The sequence below is a fragment of the Pristis pectinata genome, chromosome 5 (assembly GCF_009764475.1).
Source record: "Pristis pectinata isolate sPriPec2 chromosome 5, sPriPec2.1.pri, whole genome shotgun sequence".
Taxonomy (NCBI): Eukaryota; Metazoa; Chordata; class Chondrichthyes; order Rhinopristiformes; family Pristidae; genus Pristis; species Pristis pectinata.
In genome coordinates, this window is record NC_067409.1 from 73208764 (window position 1) to 73229205 (window position 20442).

Sequence of the window (20442 nt, forward strand, 5' to 3'; positions counted from 1 at the left end):
AGAGAAAGGTGTTCCACGTTCCCTACTGACCATATGGAACGAGTTGCCAGAAGAAGTGGTTGAGGCAGGTACAATAACAACATTTAAAAAAAACACTTGGACAGGTACATAGATAGGAAAGATTTAGAAGGATATGGACCAAATGCGGGCAAATGGGACTAGCTTAGATGAGTATCTTGGCCACCATGGACGAGTTGGGCCGACGGGCCTTTTTCCACGCTGTATGTGACAGAGTCAAAGGTTTTGCTGAGGTCAAAGAATACCACGTACAGTAACTTGTGCTGTCCTTGCACTTTTCCAGGAATTGTTGCATGCTGCAGATCACGTTTGCTGTACCTCTAGATGGCAGTGGGCTGTAATTCCCCAGACATCAGTTATGGGGCTCTACTTTAATGCAATCTACATTAACAAATTAGACGACTGGATCAAGTGTAATGTATTCAAGTTGGTTCCTAATACAAAGGTAGGCAGGAAAGTAAGCTGGTAGAAAACTACAAAATTATGTGGAGGAATATTAGCTTATCACTTTGGTAAATGTAGAAAAGCAGAACAGTACTTAATTGGTTTGAGACCATGACATGTTGATGTTCAGAGAGATCTGGGTGTCTTTGTACAAGAGACACAAAGTTAGTATGGAGGTTGCAGTATATAATTAAAGCAGCATATGGAACACTGACTTTTATCACAAGAGGGATGGAGTACATGAGTAGGGAAGACGTCTGTAATCATACAGCACTTTGTGATCCCACACCTGAATCACTGTGTAGAGTTCTGGCCTCCTTATTTAAGAAAAGGTATCCATGCCCACAGCAAAGATTGATTCTTTGGGATGACAGAGTCATCTTAAGAGGAAAGATTTAGCAGTTTGCCCACAAATATTACACACTTACAAATGCAGATGTCCAGATCTGTTGTGAACAAAGTAAGTACTACTGGCTAAGTCAGGCAATTAACAAAATATTGGTTGTTAAAGCACAGAATGATTGAAGACTATAACTGAGGAGTTGGTAAAATAGTGAAAGTACAGGTTGGTACCAGTCTCAGCGCAAGAACATGAAGTAGGAGGAGGCAGGCAAAGGGTCCATGAGTCTGCTTCACCATTCAACATAGTCACAAGTTTAACATGATCAGAAGGGGTACCTTTGACACATTCCACATGTCAGCTGTTCTAGGCAGATTAACAAAAAGGTGTCAACTTAAAAAAGTTACACTTCAGAATTTTAAAATGGACATTCAATTATCAAATCGATGCAGTAAATGTGACACTTTACTTTTTGGAACAATACTTACTCTCAACTTTTCCACATCATCATCAATATATTTCTGCAGATTTTCTTCATAAAATGGTTGGAATCCCAGATTGCACTCTGAAACAGAGAGAGCTATTACTTAATTCTAAATTTCTCTTACAGAGTGTCTTCCAGAGTTGCCCTTTGAACAGACAATTGTGTTTAAAAGCTGGAAAGGTATGAGAATACAAAAACTAGTAAAGAGAAAAGAAATCAGCACTCAGTAGCCACTTTTTAAAAAATTTTATTTACAGCGCGGTAACAGGCCCTTCCAGCCCAATGAGTCCGTGCCGCCCACCACTTCTTGATGGAATAGCTATAATGGGCAGGCCACTGAGCCAAAGCATAATTCTCTCTGGTCAGCTATTCCCCTGGTGACATCCAACTCACAGGTCAGCAACTCTCCAATTTCTGCAGGATGTTCTGGCATCTGACTTTCCACTCTGGAATCAAATATCCCGAAGACACAAGAGACTGCAGCTGCTGCAATCTGGAGCAACAAACAATCTGAGTCCTGATGCAGGGTTTCAACCCGAAATGTCATCAATTCCTTTCCTCCCACAGATGCTGCTTGACTCAGAGTTCCTCTAGCAGATTATTTTTGCTCCAGATTCCAGCATCTGCCATCTGTTGTGTCTCCAATCTGCTGGAGGAACTCAGTGGGTCGAGCAGCATCTATGAGGGGAAAGGAATTGTCGACATTCCAGGTTGAAACCCTGCATCAAGACTGAGAGTGGAGAGGGGCGAAAGCCAGTATATCCTGAGCTGAGGAGGCAGGATGCAGTTAACATCAGCCATGACTAGTATTAACTCCATTCATCTTGACTAAATAATTCAGTAGTTTATTGTTTGTTTAAACTCTTTGTTTTAATTAATTTTGAGGAACTTACTGTATTTTTAAGTAGATTTTTAATAATCTATTTGAAATGATTTTAAATGGTTCTGATTATCAGAGAAATTTTAAAATAGTTAAAAGGCCTTTGACAGCACCAAGCTATGGGGCATTCTGGAGCAGGACCTCAGGATATGAAGTCCAAGGCTCAGCTGTTGCTCATAACCCATTCTGCTTCTCAGGTCGGCCACGGCATTCAGATTGATTAGTCTCACGAAAGGTAATGCAGGAAATGCAAGGGAGGGAGGGCAAGGTGGACGGTGAGCTGGATTGAGTACAATCTGGCCCACAGGTCTGGCTAGGTATTAGAAGATACTTCATCAACATCCTGCAGGATCCTCTGTAGGTATGCAAGAAGTACTTGGCTCAATGGTAGGAAGCAAAGAGTGATGGTGGAAAGTTGTTTCTTGAACTGGTGACCCGTGACTAGTGGTGTGCCACAGGGATCGGTGCTGGGACCTTTGTTGTTCATTATTTATATAAACAATTTGGATGAGAATGTACAAAGCATGGTTAGTAAGTTTGCGGATACACTAAAATAGGTGGCATCATAGACAGTGAAGAAATTTCTCAAAAATTACAGTGGGATCTTGATCAGCTTTGTAAGTGGGCCAAGGATTGGCAAATGGCATTCAACCCAGATAAGTGCAAGGTGATGCATTTTATGAGGACAAACCAGAGTAGGATTTATACTGTGAATAGTAGCACCCTGGGGAGAGTTATTGAACAGAGGGACCTAGGGGTACAGGTACATAGTTCACTGAAAGTGGCGTCACAGGTAGGCAGGGTGGTGAAGAAAGAATTTGGCATGTTAGCCTTCATCAGTCAGGGCACTGAGTATAAGAGTTGGGATGTTATGTCGCATTTTTACAAGAAGTTGGTGAGGCCACACTTGGAGTACTGTATACAGTTTTGGTTATCTGGTCATAGGAAGGATCTCATTAAGCTGGAAAGAGTGCAAAGAAGATTTATGAGAATGTTGCCAGACTCAGTAGCCTGAGTTACAGGTAGGGGTTAGGCAGGCTAGGATTTTATTCCTTGTAATACAGGAGACTGAGGGGCAATCTTGTAGAGGTGTATAAAATCATGAGGGGCATAGATAGGATGAACCCACACAGTTTCTTTCCCAGAGAAAGGGAACCAAAAACTAGAGATGGGAAAGATTTAAAGGGGACCTGAGGGGCAAGTTTTTCACACAGAGGGTGGTGGGTATAAGGAACAAGCTGCCAGAGGAAGTGGTAGAGGTGGGTACAATAACAACGTTTAAAACACATTTGGATAAGTACATGGATAAGAAAGGGTTTAGAGGGATAAGGGCCAAACGCAGGCAAATGGGACTAGCTTAGGTGGGCACCTTGTTTGGCATGGATGAATTGGACTGACAGGCCTGCTTCCATGCTGTATTACTTGATGACTCTAACTAAAAGGGAGACCAACTTTTTGATATAATAAATTCACTTTTACTGACTTGAATGGCAGGCATCATTATGTATTATAGAATGGGAGCCTACTGCAGGATGCACAACATCACTTAAAATTAAATGTATCCACATTGATAATTACAGTATTATTCAGCTTACATTAAAGAGCTAGTATGTGTAAAAAATACAGGATTGCAGAGAAAAGAATTCTACCCTCAGCAATGAGAAGAGATGCAGTCATTATTCTGTTCAAGTAGGATGACCTGAATTGTAAGTCCAACAGTTTCTTCTAGACTCATTGGCAGAGACCTGCTTTCCTATGCAGGTCATATCTGCCTAGCTTTCCTCAATAGGATTGACAGCTCTTACCAAAGAGTGAAAGATTAGTCAGTTGCCCACCTGAAAAAGTCGGCCTCTCCTCAGGTTTATTTGCCCAGCACCGCTGCATCAAAAAAACCATCTCTTTAGGGGATTCATCAGGAATGAGATTAAGGTCAGGGCGATCTCCTCTAAGAACTAGGTTCATAACCTGGGTATCATTTAATGCATCTGAAAAGATACCAAGAAGGAATAAAAACAACAGAAATACATTACGCATCATTTTTAAATGGGTCTGCCAATACATAACAGGCAACAGAAGTCTGCTGTTTTTAGGTTTGATAGTATCAACTCTTGTTTCTCTCTCCTCAGATGCTGCCTGACCTGCTGTATCCCTGGAATTTTCTGTTTTTATCATATAATGAGTAGAATTGAGGTGAAATTAGTGCTTATACCAGACAAGTACTTATATACATCAGTATCTTTATAAAGTACATTAAATACTCCCAAGAACCTTCACTGTTAAGCTATCAAACAAAATATGGCACTAAACTGCATAAGACTAGGGCAGATGATTAAAGCAAATATCCATTTCATCTAGTGGGGAGTATCATCTCAATTTGCTTTAATTTACAATCTCTCAAGTGATGAAAATTACGTCAGTGTTTCTAGATACAGGAATCAAATTCCTACATATCTCCCAGTATGCCTCTTTCAAATGACCTAACACAGCACAGAAATTTCAATAAGAATTAAAAGCAGAAAATGCTGTAAATACTCCACAAGTCAGGCAGCAGCTGTGGAGAGAGAAACAGTTAACACTTCAGATTAATGACCTTCCAATACAATAAGAAATCAGATTAATGATGAACAAGTCATTTCTGGCCAGAGGACCAGCAAAGAGATAGACAAGCTGATGAACAGCAGAAAAATATTCCTGAATCTGCACTAACATAGGCTTCTGCAAGCATGGACAATCACCAGCATACTGGCTTTCATGCCAGTGTAACATCATTATATTTATACAATCAAGTGGGCATCAGGACTGCTGAGAAGAGTAACATAACTAAAGCTGGGGTCACTGCGGTGGCCAAGATGCCAGGTTCTTTGAGTGATTTGTGCATTCTCGAAATTCACCAGAAGAGGAACCCCAGACCTGCCCAGCAATAGTTGCAGTTCAATCTTGTTTTTCAGTAAAATATTCATTCAAGGAAATCAAGTGCTATGTATGATTATGGCAGCATTAGCATCCACGTAGCAAAGCCTGGTCTCCAGATGCCTTGCCATTGGATCAGGACACAGTGTCCTTTGCTCTATGAAGTCATGTGGGAGTTGGTGTGCAACAGCTACTCCACGATGAAAGAAAGCACACACAGTTAACTGCCGCTCCTCAATATGAATTGAGACCTGAAATGTCAGGACCTTCGAGGACAATGCCAACAGCAACAGAACTGAATGCTGCTCCACTATCATAGTTCAGGAATTCATATGATTTTACATCGTTGCATGAAGTGAGACATGATGAGGCCAGTCTAAAAAGCAAGGCAGTGGCTATATCTGAAGGAACAAACTGGAAGAAGAACACTGTTTTCCGAGAGTAAGCTTTGCCAGCAAGGATGAGCTAGTCTAGCGTCTCAGCAGCTGTCCCTCCAGAATAATTGAAGACCTCAGGATGCTCTAACATAGAACCAACATGCTGTGGACATCAAAACATGCACCCAACCATGAAGTCAAGAATGACTTCTACTTAGTCCTTGAAAATAACCTGGTCCACATCCCAATGGGAGAGAAACTGATCCTCCTGGTTGATTTCAATGCCATATTGGGAAGGCACACAATGTTCTGGCAAGCTATGATCAGTAAGTATGGAGTAGGGAAGAGAAACTTTTTTTTGCCAAAATGTTTGGAGTTCAGGATCATCAAAATAAATACCCTGCTTCATCAGAGGGACAACCACACTTCATCATGGCAACACACCCAGTCCAAGCACCTGTTAAATTATATAATTGTCCAAGTGAGGGAACACTTAGATGTCCACATCAGCCACACCATGACTGGCACAGATGACTGCTGGACTGACCACTGCCTGATCCACTCCATTCTCTCCATCAGCCTGGCCCCAAAACATCATTGCCATATGAAGATCAGTGATGAAGCTCTTATGTACCCCACAAAGGCAACTCTTAGCCTGCACCTCACATACAACATAGAACAGTACAGCACAGGAATAGGCCCTTCAGCCCACCAAGTGTGTACTGACCATGATGCCGATCCACATAATTCCATCTGCCTGCACGTGATCTGTATCCCTCTCTTCTCTGCCTGCTCATGTCTATCTAAATGCCTCTTAAAAGTTGTTATCACATCTGCTTCTACCACCTCCCTGGCAGTATGTTCCAGGCACCTACCATCCTGTGCAAAAAACTTGCCTTGCAAATCTCCTTTAAACTTTCCCTCTCTCATGTTAAACCTATGCCCTCTAGTGTTTGACATTTCCACATTGGGAAAAAGACTCTATCTATCCTTTCTGTGCCTCTTGTAATTTTATATACTTCTCTCAGGTTGCCCCACAGTCTCTGATGCTCAAGAGTAAACAATCCAAGTTTGTCCAACCTCTCCTTGTAGCTACTACTCTTCAATCCAGGCAATAACCTGGTGAACACCTTCTGCACCCTCTCCAAAGTCTCCACATCCTTCCTGTAATATGGCAACCAGAACAGCACACAATACTCCAAATGTGACCCAACCAAAAAGTTTTATACAGATGCAACATGACCTGTCAATTTTTATACTCAGTGCCCCAACTGATGAAGGCAAGCATGCTGTATGCCTTCTTTACCACCATATCCACTTGTGTTGCCACTTTCAGGAAGCTATGGACTTGTACCCAAGATCCCTCTGTATGTCAATGTTCCCAAGGGTCCTACCATTTACTGAATGCTTTCTTCTTGCATTTGACCTCCCAAACTGCAGCAACTCACACTTGTCCAATTAAACTGCCAATTAATCCAACTGCCATTGGAAAGTTGGAAACCCAAATTTCCAACTGATCTGTCAATTCCCAGGCTACATGAGCTGCAAAGTATCCACCGCTACCGGACTGCCCTGAGGCCTGCTTTAACCACCATATGTGAAGAAACTCCTGGTTTCTCTACCAAGAAAAACCAGGGCTGGTTTGATGAAAGAGCTAATCAGTCTGAGACACATGGCATCCCTGGACTGGAATCTCTGCTTTCATTTGATGGAAAAGAAACCACTCTACAGGCACCTGAAGGCAGAGGTCTAGCAGAAAACCTGTGACCTAAATAACAGATGGTGGATGGAGAGAATGCAGGAGACTTGGCAACTCTCTGACATCCCTGGTAAACGTGAGTTGTTCAGTGCTGTAAAACACATCTTGCCCCAACACTCGAGGGCCCCCCAACTGAAAGCCAGGGACAGGCAGGCAGCCATTGCCCACTGAACAGAACACAGAAGACCTCCTTGACTGCAATTCTGTCCTTGATGCAAGAGCCCTGGATGCCATCCCACAGCAGTTTACTTAGCCTAGCCTTGCCAATTTTCCTCATGGGGAAATTGTTGAGAAGGCCATATCCCAATTCAAAAATAACAAGGCCTCAGAAGCAGATGTAAAACCTACAACCCAGTAGTGAAGAGCTTCAGTTACAGATGCACAATCTCATCATGTACAATTGGGGAGAGGATATATAAGAAGACCTCATAGATACCAGAATAGTGGTCATCTTCTGGAAAGTAGACATGTCTGACGATAGTAACTACAGAGAAGGCAGTGACACTAACTAAAAGGTTTTACAACAGAACAAGTCTCAGTGAAGACTCACATCAAACAAGGCCATGTAATTTTCCTTCAGAAAGGATCATCCTTTAGAAAGATCTTCCCTATACTCTGTGGTCAACAATCTCGAGACAGGATACCCTGAGGCTCTCTTCAACATCACAGGGGACTTCAATCAGGCCAACCTCAGGAGTGTGTTACCAAAATACTATCAGCACATCTCCTGCTCCACCAGGGGCACCAACACCCTTGACCACTGCTATACAACCATCAAAGATGCCTTCTGAGCCACCCCTTGTCTTCACTTTGGGAAATCAGACCACCAGGCTGTGCTCCTTCTCCCTGCATACAAACAGAAGCTGAAACGGGAGAATCCGGTACGGAGAGTCGTGCAATGCTGGTCTGAGGAAGCAGATGAGCTTCTACGTGACTGCTTTGAGACAGTGGACTGGACCATGTCCAAAGACTCAGCTGCCAGCCTTGATGAGTATGCCACCACCATCACAGACTTTATCAGCAAGTGTGTGGAGGACAGGTGTACCAAAGGGGACAATACAGGTGTTCCCAAACAGGAAGCCATGGATGAACCGGGAGATCCACTCCCTACTGAAGGAGAGGACCGCTGCACACAAATCTGGTAATCCTGATCTGTACAAGAAAGCGAGGCATGACCTTCGTAAAGCTATAAGGGGGGGGCAGCACGGTAACGTAGCGGTTAGTGTGACGCTATTACAGCGCCAGCGATCGGGGTTCGATTCCCGTCGCTGTCTGTAAGGAGTTTGTATGTTCTGCCGTGTGTGCGTGGGTTTCCTCCGGGAGCTCTGGTTTCCTCCCACATTCCAAAGACGTACGGGTAGGTTAATTTGGGTTTAAAAAATGGGCGGCGTGGACTTGTTGGGCCGGAAGGGCCTGTTACCATGCTGTAAATAGAATTCAATTCAATGCCAAGAGGCAATACCAACTCAAAATTGAGTCCCTGACCAGCCGCCAATTATGGCAGGGCTTACATGCCATAACAGGCTACAAGATGAAGTCAGGCTGCATAGCTAACAACAGCGCATCCCTTCCTGATGAACTTAACACATTCTATCCACGTTTTGAACAAAAAGGAAGTGGACGGTCACCATCCACTCTGACAGCCACCAACGCAGCTGAACCTGTGATCATAGTGGAGGACGTAAGATCAGTCTTCCGAAGAGTGAACACGAGGAAAGCACCTGGCCCAGATGGTGTCCCAGGCTGCGTGCTCAGATCTTGTGCTGATCAGCTGGCAGAAGTATTTGCGGACATATTCAACCTCTCCCTGCTTCAATCTCAGGTTCCCTCCTGTTTTAAGAAGACCACTATCATCCCGGTACCAAAGAAAAGCAAGGTAACATGCCTCAATGACTACTGACCAGTGGCTCTGACATCCACCACCATGAAGTGCTTTGAGAGGTTGGTCATGGCACTCATCAACTCCAGCCTGCCAGACAACCTGGACCTATTGCAATTTGCCTATCGCCGAAACAGGCCATCTCCCTGGCCCTTCACTCAGCTCTGGAGCATCTGGACAGTAAGGACACTTACGTTAGACTATTGTTTATTGACTACAGCTCTGCCTTCAATACAATAATACCAAGCAAGCTTGTCACCAAACTCTGAGACCTAGGACTCAACACCTCCCTCTGTAATAAACAGGCCGCAATCAGTGAGGATAGGCAGCAATACCTCCGGCACAATTATTCTCAACACTGGTGCACCTCAAGGCTGCGTCCTCAGCCCTTTACTCTACTCCCTATACGCTCATGACTGTGTGGCCAGATTCTGCTCTAATTCCATCTTCAAGTTTGCAGATGATACTACCGTTGTAAGCCGTATCTCAAACAGTGATGAATCGGAGTACAGGAAGGAGATAGAGAGCTTAGTGGAATGGTGTTATGACAACAACCTTTCCCTTAATGTCAACAAAACTAAAGAGCTGGTCATTGACTTCAGGAAAGGGGGCGGTGTACATACACCTGTCTACATCAATGGTGCTGAGGTCGAGAGAGTTGACAGCATCAAGTTCCTGGGAATGAACATCACCAACAACCTGTCCTGGACAAACCACGTGGATGCCATGGCCAAGAAAGCTCACCAGCGCCTCTACTTCCTCAGAAGGCTAAAGAAATTTGGTTTGTCCCCTTTGACTCTCACCAACTTTTACCGATGCACCATAGAAAGCATCCTATCAGGATGTATCATGGCTTGGTATGGCAACTGCTCTGCCCAAGACTGCAAGAAGCTGCAGAGAGTTGTGGACACAGCCCAGCGCATCACGGACACCAGTCTCCCCTCCTTGGACTCTGTCTTTACCTCCCGTTGTCTTGGTGAAGCAGCTAGCATAATCAAAGACCCCACCCAGCCGGGACATTCTCTCTTCTCTACTCTTCCATCGGGTAGAAGATACAGGTGCCTGAGGGCACATACCACCAGACTTAAGGACAGCTTCTACCCCACTGTGATAAGACTATTGAACAGTTCCCTTATACAATGAGATGGACTATGACCTATGACCTCATGATCTACCTTGTTGTGACCTTGCACCTTATTGCACTGCACTTTCTCTGTAGCTGTGACACTTTACTCTGTACTGTTATTTTTTTTACCTGTACTACATCAATGCACTCTGTACTAACTTGATGTAACTGCACTGTGTAATGAATTGACCTGTAAGATCGGTTTGTAAGACAAGTTTTTCACTGCACCTCGGTACAAGTGACAATAATAAACCAATACCAATACCAATACAAACCTACTCCCTCCTACACCACACTGCCCCAAACAAAAAAAAGATTTAAGATCAGACCCTGGAAAACAAGGACAACTATTAATATCTCAGGAATCACCTCTTGGCAAAGGTAGATATTGATGATTAAATTCACCACCACCTTCAATAAGCTAGCACAACCTTTGATCAATTAAGAAATAAGATAATTGAAGATCGAGATTTCAGACCTGGCACAAAAGTCATGGTCTACTAGGCAGCAGTGATCTCTGCCCTCCTACATGTTTCTAAAGCTGGACTACTTATAGCAGGCACCTTGAGACAATGGAAGAATTTTCTGCAAAATCCTCCAAATTCACTGGAAGGATAAGTGAACAAACATCAGTGTCTTCTCCTAACAACATCTCGAGCATTGAGGTTTTACTAATTATTTGTTGGGTACATTGGGCTGGGCATGTTAGTAGCATTCCTGACACCAGACTTCCAAAAGGCTCTACTCCAGACTCTGCTGTGGGTGGAGATTATCAGGTGGACAGAGAAAAAGATTCAGGAATGTGCTAAAAGCCTCCTTGAAGAAGGGCAACAAACCCACTGACTCCTGGGAAGTCCTGGTCCATGACCACTCAAAATGGTGGAGTATTTGGGATGGTATTAAGAACCTCGAGGCCATGTATCAGGACAACACAAATGCTCTGTGTAAACAGTGGAAGGAAGACAATAGTTCACAGATTATCCATCCACCCATTCTGTCAACCACCTCCTGCCCCATCTGTGGTCTGCAGTTTCCACAATGACCTCATCAGCCACCTCAGAACCCATAAAACTAGAGTGCAAGCAAGTCATCCTTGATCTCGGAGAACTGCCTAAGAAGTAGAAAAAGACATTGTTCAGTGCAGATGGAATTGAATATATTAACACTGAACAATATTCAAAAACCACACTGGAAAAGAAACAAATAGAAAATACAAAGAATGAGCAGCAAATGTTAATGGATGGTCAGAAAAGTGCATTAGTCAGGAGTAACTCACTTTCATACGGTTCTCTGTTAGTCAGAATCACCCACACCACAATGGAAAAGCTATACACGTCAGACTTTTCTGTGGCTTTGGTATTCAGTGACTGCAAATGCTCAGGTGCCAGGTACGCCAGCGTGCCTGCATTATTCTGGGGCTTCGAACCCATTTGGCGCCTTCTCTTAAGTTCTTCAGTAGTCAATCGGCTCCAAGTTCGAAAAATTGACACACCAAGATCTGCAATCTAACGGTAAAGACAATTGGACACCAATTAGGAAGCAAAAAAAGTTTCTCCTAATCTGCCACGTAAAATGATATGCAGTTTGCAAAAGAATAAACTTAGCTATTTGAGGATTTTCTGCACTTTAAAAGTCTACACCCATGGTAATCAATCATTAACACTACTGACAGATACTTAGGCTGGTAAATCTACCTACCTTGCACCTTTGGTCAATCTTCTTCCCCTAGGCAGTCTTCAGGATTGAGGATGACCTGTTTCCGAGTTCTACCATGGGAACAGATTATCAGATGGACTGAAGAAAAGGTTCAAGTATGTGCTCAAGGGTTCCTTGAAGAAATGCAACACTGGGAACCCCGGGCCCATGACCATTCCAAGTGGAGGAGCATTCAGAACTTTTAGGCCATATATCAGGTGCACATAGAGGTCACATATAAGCTGTGGAAGAGAGCATCACCTCACAAACTATTCATCTCCAGCCTATCTCTGAAAGAGAGTCTCCAATTCCAACATTGGCCACCTCAGAATGGTGCACCTGCTTTAGGAGTTAGGCATGTAAACAACATGGCTTGGTTAAGTAGCCAATGAAGTAATTAAATTTAAAGCTTTAATGCTGGGGATATTGGATTGGGAGAGGACAATGACATTAATTTACTTATCCTTTCAGTGAATTTCAAACATCAACAGTACTTGTGGTATTTTTCCAGTGCCTTGAGGCAGCATCTGTAGGTAGTCCAGGTTTCAGAAGAAGACATAGAACATTGCTGCCTCATAGTCCATGAATTTTTTGCCAGGTTTGAGGTTTTGATTTTCAGATGTGTTGTCCTCAACCAACCAAAGACTGTCCTGATGCATTAAAGGTGGTGGTGAATTTCATCATTGCTGTCTGCCTTTGCTGAGAGATGACTCTTAGAGGGGAAGTGTTTCACATTTTTCATGATATGATGTGAATCTTTAAGTTGGGAGGGCAGTGTGCTGCATTTGGGTCAGGGTAGTAGAGGAACTTTGGCTTGTGGATGTTGTGTGAATGGCTCATCCTCTCCTGTGCTTCAGTGAAAGCATTGACAATGGCTTGGAGCTCAGCCACTGAGGATGCAATATTTGTATTTGCACCTGCATACTAGAGATCAGTTACTGAAGTCCATGTGATCTTGGTTCTGGAATGTAGTTGCCATAGTTTAAACAGCTTCCCATTAGCTGGGAAGTTTGACAGAGGAGAGGTGAAACAGTGCAGCAAGAGAGATTAAGGAAGGCACTGGGTCAGTGATGCAGCCTTGTTTGACACCAGCCTTCAGATACATACCTAAGAAAGCAGGGATTTGTTATGGAGCTGCAATACTGCTACAGGAATTTATAATCTCCACTTCCTTTCATCAATGCCATCCCACCTAAATTTTCTTTCAGAGAAACATCATAGCACATTTTGCCCACTGACTCTCTGCTGGCCCTGAGACCAATTGATGCTTGTGTTACATTTCTCTAAACATCAATTTAAAAGGCATCAACGAATTATTTTTATAAACCAAATAAACTCATGACAGAGGACTGGAATATAAGTATTCATCTGCCAATACTGCCGGCACCATTTGCTAAACAGTCTCCATGGAACAGGCAATTAGAGGAACTCAGTACTAGCAAGTCCTTTTGCTGTAAACAATTGCAATTCTGATGTTATTTGGCCTTACCTAACTTTCAGTGCCTGGTTTTACTTAAAGGATCTACAGCAGGCCATGCCCAAACTATACAAGAGAAACTGCTAGGCCACTGATTGCATGGCTGGAGGAGGAGAATGAATGCTCAGCTTTTCCCCACGAACACAGGGACAGCCCAGGAGTTGTTTGGCTCATTGAACCATGCTGGCTCTCTGCAAGAGTGATCTAGTCAGTTCCGCTCTCCAGATTTTTCCTGTGTAGCTCTATTTGTTTCTTCTAGTACCCAGACAGTGAACTCTAGATCAGGACCACTGTCTATACGAACAACTTCTTCCTCATGTTTCACCTGGTTCTCCTGCAGAACCCTAACCCTAACCCACACCCTCTGGTTCTCGACCATTCTACCAGTAGGAAGAGATTGTCTTTTTTCACTGTCTGGATTCCGCATGACCACAAACACCACTTTCAAATCACACCCCAACTTCTCTTCTCCAAGAAATTTAGCTTCCTGATGTCACTCTCTCACATCCCCAAGTCTATTCTACTAATTTTTTAAAATCTATTTCCTAGATTTAAATTAAATTTTTAAATTTAAATTTTATTTACAGCGAGTCCACACCGCTCATTTGAAACCCAAGTTAACCTACCCGTATGTCTTTGGAATGTGGGAGGAAACTGGAGCACCCGGAGGAAACCCACGCAGACATGGGAGAACGTACAAACTCCTTACAGACAGTGACGGGAATTGAACCCCGATTGCTGGCGCTGTAATAGCGTCGCGCTAACCACTACGCTACCATGCCGTCTTCATGTCTTTCCCATAATGTGGTGACAAGAACTGGGCACACTAGCCCAGGTGCAGTTGAACACATTTTATAGACGTTCGACATAACCTCTTTGCTTTTTCACTCTGTGTCTCAATAAATAAAGCCCAGGATTCTGTATGCTTTCTTCATCACTTTCTCAACCTGCTTATTACCTTCAACTATCTGCGCACACATTAGTATTGGCATTGGTTCACATACACCCAAATCTTCTTGCATTCTCTCCTCCTCTCAACTCCTCGTCAGCTCCATGGAGGGTCTATGGGAATGTCCTGGCACAATCCCATGAATGGCTTGTCCAGTCTAATCAGGCAAGATCTACCCCATAATTATAAATCTCTTGAGCGCATAGAGTCATAGAGTCACAGAGTAACACAGTATGGAAACAGGCCCTTTGGCCTAACTTCTCCATGCCGACCATGGTGCCCACCAAGCTAATCCCATTTGCCTGCGTTTAGCCCATATCCCTCTAAGCCCCTCCTATCCATATACTTACTCAAATGTCTTTTAAATGTTACTATTGTACCTGCCTCAACCATTTCATCTGGCAGTTCACTCCATATACTCACTACTCTCTACATGAAGAAGTTGCCCGTCAGTTCCCTTTTAAACATTTCACCTCTCACCTTAAACCTATGCCCTCTAGTTTTTAGTTCTCCTTCCTTGGGATAAAGACTATGTGTGCTCACCACATCTATACCCCTCATATGATTTTATACACCCCTCAATTTCCTACGTTCCAAGGAATGAAGTCCTTGAGAAACAAAGGACTGCAGATGCTGGAATCTAAATGAAAAACACAATGATGCTGGAGGAATTCAGCAGGCCAGGCAGCATCCATAGAGAAAAGCAGCTGGTCAATGTTTTGGGTCAGGACCCTTCTTCAGGACTGAAAATAGGAAAAGGGGTAGCCTGATATATAGGAGGGAAAAGCAGAGCAGAGATAGGTGGACAAAAGAGGGGAGGCAGGGTGGGCACAGGGCGGTGATAGGTAGGTGCAGGTAAGAGATAGTGATAGGCAGGTGCAGAGGAGGAGAGGTGAGCAGATCCACTAGAGGATGGGTCAAAAGGTTTAAGGGGAGAAAAGGTAGAAAAAAAGGCTAGGAAAGGGAAGAAAAGAAGCATGGTGGAAGGGGGGGTGGTTGGAATTACCTATAGTGGGAGAATTCAATGTTCATGCCATTAGGCTGCAAGGTTCCAGGAAAAAGAAGAGGTGCTGTTCCTCCACTTTGCACTTGGAATTCTCCTGGCAGTGGAGGAGGCCGAGGACTGATATATCAGTGATAGTGTGGGAGGGGGAGTTAAAATGACTGGCAATGGGGAGATGCAGGTCGCGGTTACGGACAGAGCGCAGGTGTTCTGTGAAATGGTCACCTAGTCTGTGTTTGGTCTCACCAATGTAGAGGAGGCCATACTTGGAGCACCAGATGCAATAGGTGATATTAAGGGAGGTGCAGGTGAATCTCTGCTCACCTGAAAGGACTGTTTGGGTCCTTGGATGGAGGTGATGGAGGTGGTGTAGGGGCAGGTGTTGCATCTATGGCGGGGACAATGAAAAGTTCCCGGGGTAGGAAGTGGGGAGAAGTGAACAAGGGAGTTGCGGAAAGAGCGGTCCCTGCAAAAGGCAGAAAGGGGTGGGGAGGGGAAGATAAGCTTGGTGGTGGGGTCCCATTGGAGATGGCGGAAGTGGCGGAGAACGATGTGTTGGCTACATAGGTTGGTGGGATGAAATGTGAGGACAAGGGGGACCCTATCCCTGTTGAGTCTGGGAGAGGTGGGGTTGAGAGCGGAAGTGCAGGAAATGGCAGAGATATGGGCGCAAGCTCTCTCGACCACAGTTGGGGGGAAGCCCCGGTTAGAAAAGAAGTTGGACATCTCGGATGTCCTGGAGCGGAAAGCCTCAGCATGGGAGCAGATGTGGCGGAGGCGGAGAAATTGCGAAAAAGGGATAGCATCCTTGAAAGAGGGTGGGAGGAGCTATAATTGAGGTAGCTGTGGGCGTCAGTGGGCTTGCAGAAGATGTCAGTGGATAAGGAATCTCCTGAGATGTACACAGAAAGATCAAGGAAGGAGAGGGAGGTGTCAGAGATAGTCCAAGTGAATTGGAGAACTGGGTGAAAATCGATGGTGAAATTTATGAAACTGTTGAGTTTTATTAAACTCAAGTCCTATAAGTAAAGTCCTAACCTGCTTAACCTCCCTCTATAACTCAGGATCTCGAGTCCTGGCAGCATCCTTGTAAATCTTCTCTGCACTCTTTCCAATTTAATGTCTTTCCTATAACACGACAACCAAAACTGTACACAATACTCCAAGTGTGGTCTCACCAATGTCTTGTACAACTGCAATATAACGTCCTAGTTCTATACTCAATGCCCTGACTGATAAAGGTAAGTGTACCAAGTGCCTTCTTCACCACCCTACCTGTGATGCAACTTTCAGCGAATTATATACCTGTTCTTGTAGGTCCCTCTGTTCCACAACACTCCCCTGGGCCCAACCATTCACTGTACAAGTCCTACTCTGGTTTGACTCCTCAAAATGTAATATTTCACACTTATCCAAATTGAAAGCCATTTGCCAATTTTTGGTCGACTTACCTAGCTGATCAAGATAGAAATACAGAGAGCAATAAATTTCATCAAAACAAATGCAAGGAAGTTCTTCTAATTTTTTTCAATTACTTCACTGAATCAGAAGGCTGTGGGTTCAGGTTTCACTCCAAGGACATCAGCATATAATCCACGCCTGAGGGCATGCTGCACTGTCATAGGATTCAAATGAGAAGTCAAACTGAGACTTCAGCTGCCACTCAGAATAATATATAAAAAAATTTGTGACCCAACTTCAAAACAAAGCTTGAGTTTAAGTTAATAGTAATAGTAATTAACATTACTAAAACAGATTACTTCATGGCTAATTTTTGCTTGATTTGCAATAAAAGCAGAAAATGCTGGGAGCACTGACCAGTTCAGGCAGTGTCAGTGGAAGAGATACAGTTAACGTTTCAGGTTGAAGAATATTCATCAGAACGTACTTAATTTGTTTTTTACCTTGATATGATAATCTGCATCAACCAAGATGTTTTCAGGCTTTAGGTCTTTGTGTACAATATTCATGACATGTAAATAAGCCATCCCTTCTATAATTTCCAGAATTATTCTTCCTTTTACAGTTAATGGAATAGTTACCTGGAAAATAAAATGATTCATGAAAAGCAAATGATTCATCATACTGCAAAATGTTAATCTGTAATATTGTCTGAAAATTCAACCCAAACTTTGGATTTTCCTAAATTCTCACAAAGGTGCTGCCTTGGTGAATTGCAGATGGCTTTTGCAATTTTATTCCATTTTAATTAATATTTATTTCTAGTCCTAAGAATTCACTGAAAAAAGGCAAGTGTATAATTCGATAGAGACCAAGTGTTGGCATGTAATCATTTATCCCAGGAGCAAACATTACTCAGATGTGTACAGTTTATTTAAATGAAATGCAGCACACTAGAGGGCCTCTAAGAGTAGAAATAGTTTGCCTGCCAGTGATTTCATACAGTATTTAAAATATTTCTTTAGTACTATCACTTAAGATGCAACTTGTTTTGGTCAGTATGTAAAGACACCAGCTACTTCGATACTACACAATATAGGATGGGAACCTTAGACCTATGTTAATTTTACCTGGGGCAGGTAGATTCACTATTATCAGCACCCACAAGATTCTGAAACTAAGGATTAGGGGTTTGCAAAAAAAAATGCAGCCATTTAATGCTGCTCTGCCAGACAATGGAAATAATTAAAGACTTGTTAACCGATTTTACAATATATACCAAAAAAATCAACAATGCAAGGAACCTGACAATTATTCAGGTTTGAAAACTGTTAAAAGAATCACAGAATCATAGATATAGAATGAGTGCATTCAGCCCATTTTCCACTTTCCCCTCTCCCCTCAAGTGCCTATCCAGATTATCTTTGAAAGCTCTGATTGCCTTCATTACCACCAACTTTCCAGGCAATGAATGCAGATCATAAACATTCTCTGCATGAAACTTTTCTCCTCTCAAATCACCATGTAACATTGTACTATTATCCCTAGTCCTCAAACCATCTGCTAATGGGAACCTCCTTCTATTTACCTCATCTAAACCTGTCATGACTTTGCTTACCTACATCTGCAAAGGCAGATGGTAGATACATAGATCATTAGATAATAGATGCTACCTGGCATCTTGCACAATACATAATGCATGTATTATAATGTGTGCAAATTTTTAAGGTAAAGGAATTTATGGTCTCATTATATGTTTATGATATATACCCTTCTCAACATGACAAACGACTCATTCAACACTTACACTCTTTAAAAGCTGCAGCAGGTTTCCATTCTCCATGAACTCCATGACAAGTGAATAATTCCCATCTTCTAAAATAACTCCAATCAACTTTATTACCCGATCATGATTCAATTTATGCATCATTTTACCTTCCTCGAGGAGTGATCCATTATATCTGCAAAATGGAAAAACTGAATTAAAATTACTTGAACTTCCACACTTAAACTGGCAGGTGTGCAAGATCATTGATAGTTCTAAATACTGTGTGTTTTTATATAATTTCCTAACATAGTACAAATAGATTTTTTTTTAAATTTGAGAACCAAACTTGATGATGATTACAGAAACATTTGTATTGAGACTTCTGACTTTTTCTGTAGTTTGACACATATTATTTCTCAAATGGAAGATGGTTTTTATTATTTACAGTCAATATTACACTATTCTGGGCTGTAGCACTTCTGTAACAACCATTGGTATAATTCTTGACAAAACACTACTCTGTGAATTCTAAGCATTCAAATTCATAATCAGTTGGTACTATTCTGGCAGCAGGTTTTATTTAATTATTGAGTGAAACATTCCAATGTGCTTTAAAATGCTGAAATGCGAACAATCGAAGTTGTTCATTCATCCTAAAACATTTTTTCTACAAAATGAAATGTGTAACTTCCATATAGCCTATTGTCTGACAAAAACAGACAAAGACTAACAAGATGAAAGGATGGCAAGGTTTTGGAACCCTGGATGACAAGTTATATTGTAAGTTTAGTCAAAAAGAAAAATGAAGCACATGCAACGTTTAAGAAGCTAAAATTGGACAAGGCCCTTGAGGAATATAAAGGAAGCAGGAAAGAACTCAGACAAGGAATTAGAAGGGCTAAAAGGCGCCATGAAATATCCTTGGGGAGTAGAATTAAGGGGAATCGCCAGGCATTTTATACATATATTAAAAGTAAGAGGGTAGCTAGGGAAAGGGTAGGTCCACTCAAGGACAAACAAGGAAATCTATACCTGGAGTCAGAGAAAGTGGGCGAGTTTCTAAGTGAGTACTTTGCATTGGTATTCACCAAGGAGAAGGGCATGGATGATGGTGAGATTAGGGAGGGGTATGTTGATATTCTAGGGCATGCTGATATTAAGGAGGAGGAGGTGATGGGTCTCTTGAAAAACGTTAAGGTGGATAAGTCCCCAGAGCCTGATGGGATCTATCCCAGGTTATTGAAAGAAGAAAGAAAGGGGATTGCCAGAGTCTTGACAGAGATCTTTGTATCCCCTTTAGCCAGAGGCAAGGTCCTAAAAGACTGGAGAATAGCCAATGTTGTTCCTTTGTTTAAGAAGGGCAACAGGGTCAAACCAGGAAATTATAGGTCAATGAGCCTTACATCAGTAGTAGGGAAAGTACTGGAGAAGATTCTTAGGGACAGGATTTGCTCCCATCTGGAAAAACATGGACATTACGAATAGTCAGCATGGCTTTGTGCGGGGGAAGTCACGTCTTACAAACTTGGGCTTTTTGAGGAAGTGACGAAGATGATTGATGATAGTAGGGCAATGAATGTTGTCTACATGGACTTTAGTAAGGCATTTGACAAGGCTGGTCCAGAAGATTAAATCATATTGGGTCCACGGTGAATTGATTAGTTAGATGCAAAATTGGCTTAGTCATGAAAGACAGAGGGTAGTGGTAGAGGGATGTTTCTCTGACTGGAGATCTATGACCATGTGTTCCACAAGGATTAGTGCATATATGATCTGGATGAAAATGTAGGTGGTCTGATTAGTACCTCTACAGGTGACACAAAAACTGGTGGAGTTGTGGATAGTGAGGAAGGTTGTCAAAGGATAAAGTGGGATATAGATCAGTTGGAAACTTGGACAGAGAAATGACAGATGGAGTTTAATCCAGACAAG

The 20442-nt window shown here is 42.7% G+C and overlaps 1 protein-coding gene across 2 annotated transcripts in view; it reads right to left on the reverse strand.

Annotated features, from left to right (window-relative positions):
* Positions 1-20442, reverse strand: part of ripk1l (receptor (TNFRSF)-interacting serine-threonine kinase 1, like) — a 66469-nt gene that overhangs the window by 15708 nt on the left and 30319 nt on the right. For both annotated transcript variants that reach the window (XM_052015605.1, XM_052015606.1), the window contains exons 3-7: positions 18550-18703; positions 17246-17383; positions 11494-11722; positions 4002-4151; positions 1291-1367 (exon numbers count right to left, since the gene is read on the reverse strand). In XM_052015605.1, the coding sequence (XP_051871565.1) occupies positions 1291-1367; positions 4002-4151; positions 11494-11722; positions 17246-17383; positions 18550-18703 (748 nt within the window). The remainder of the gene's footprint in view (positions 1-1290; positions 1368-4001; positions 4152-11493; positions 11723-17245; positions 17384-18549; positions 18704-20442) is intronic.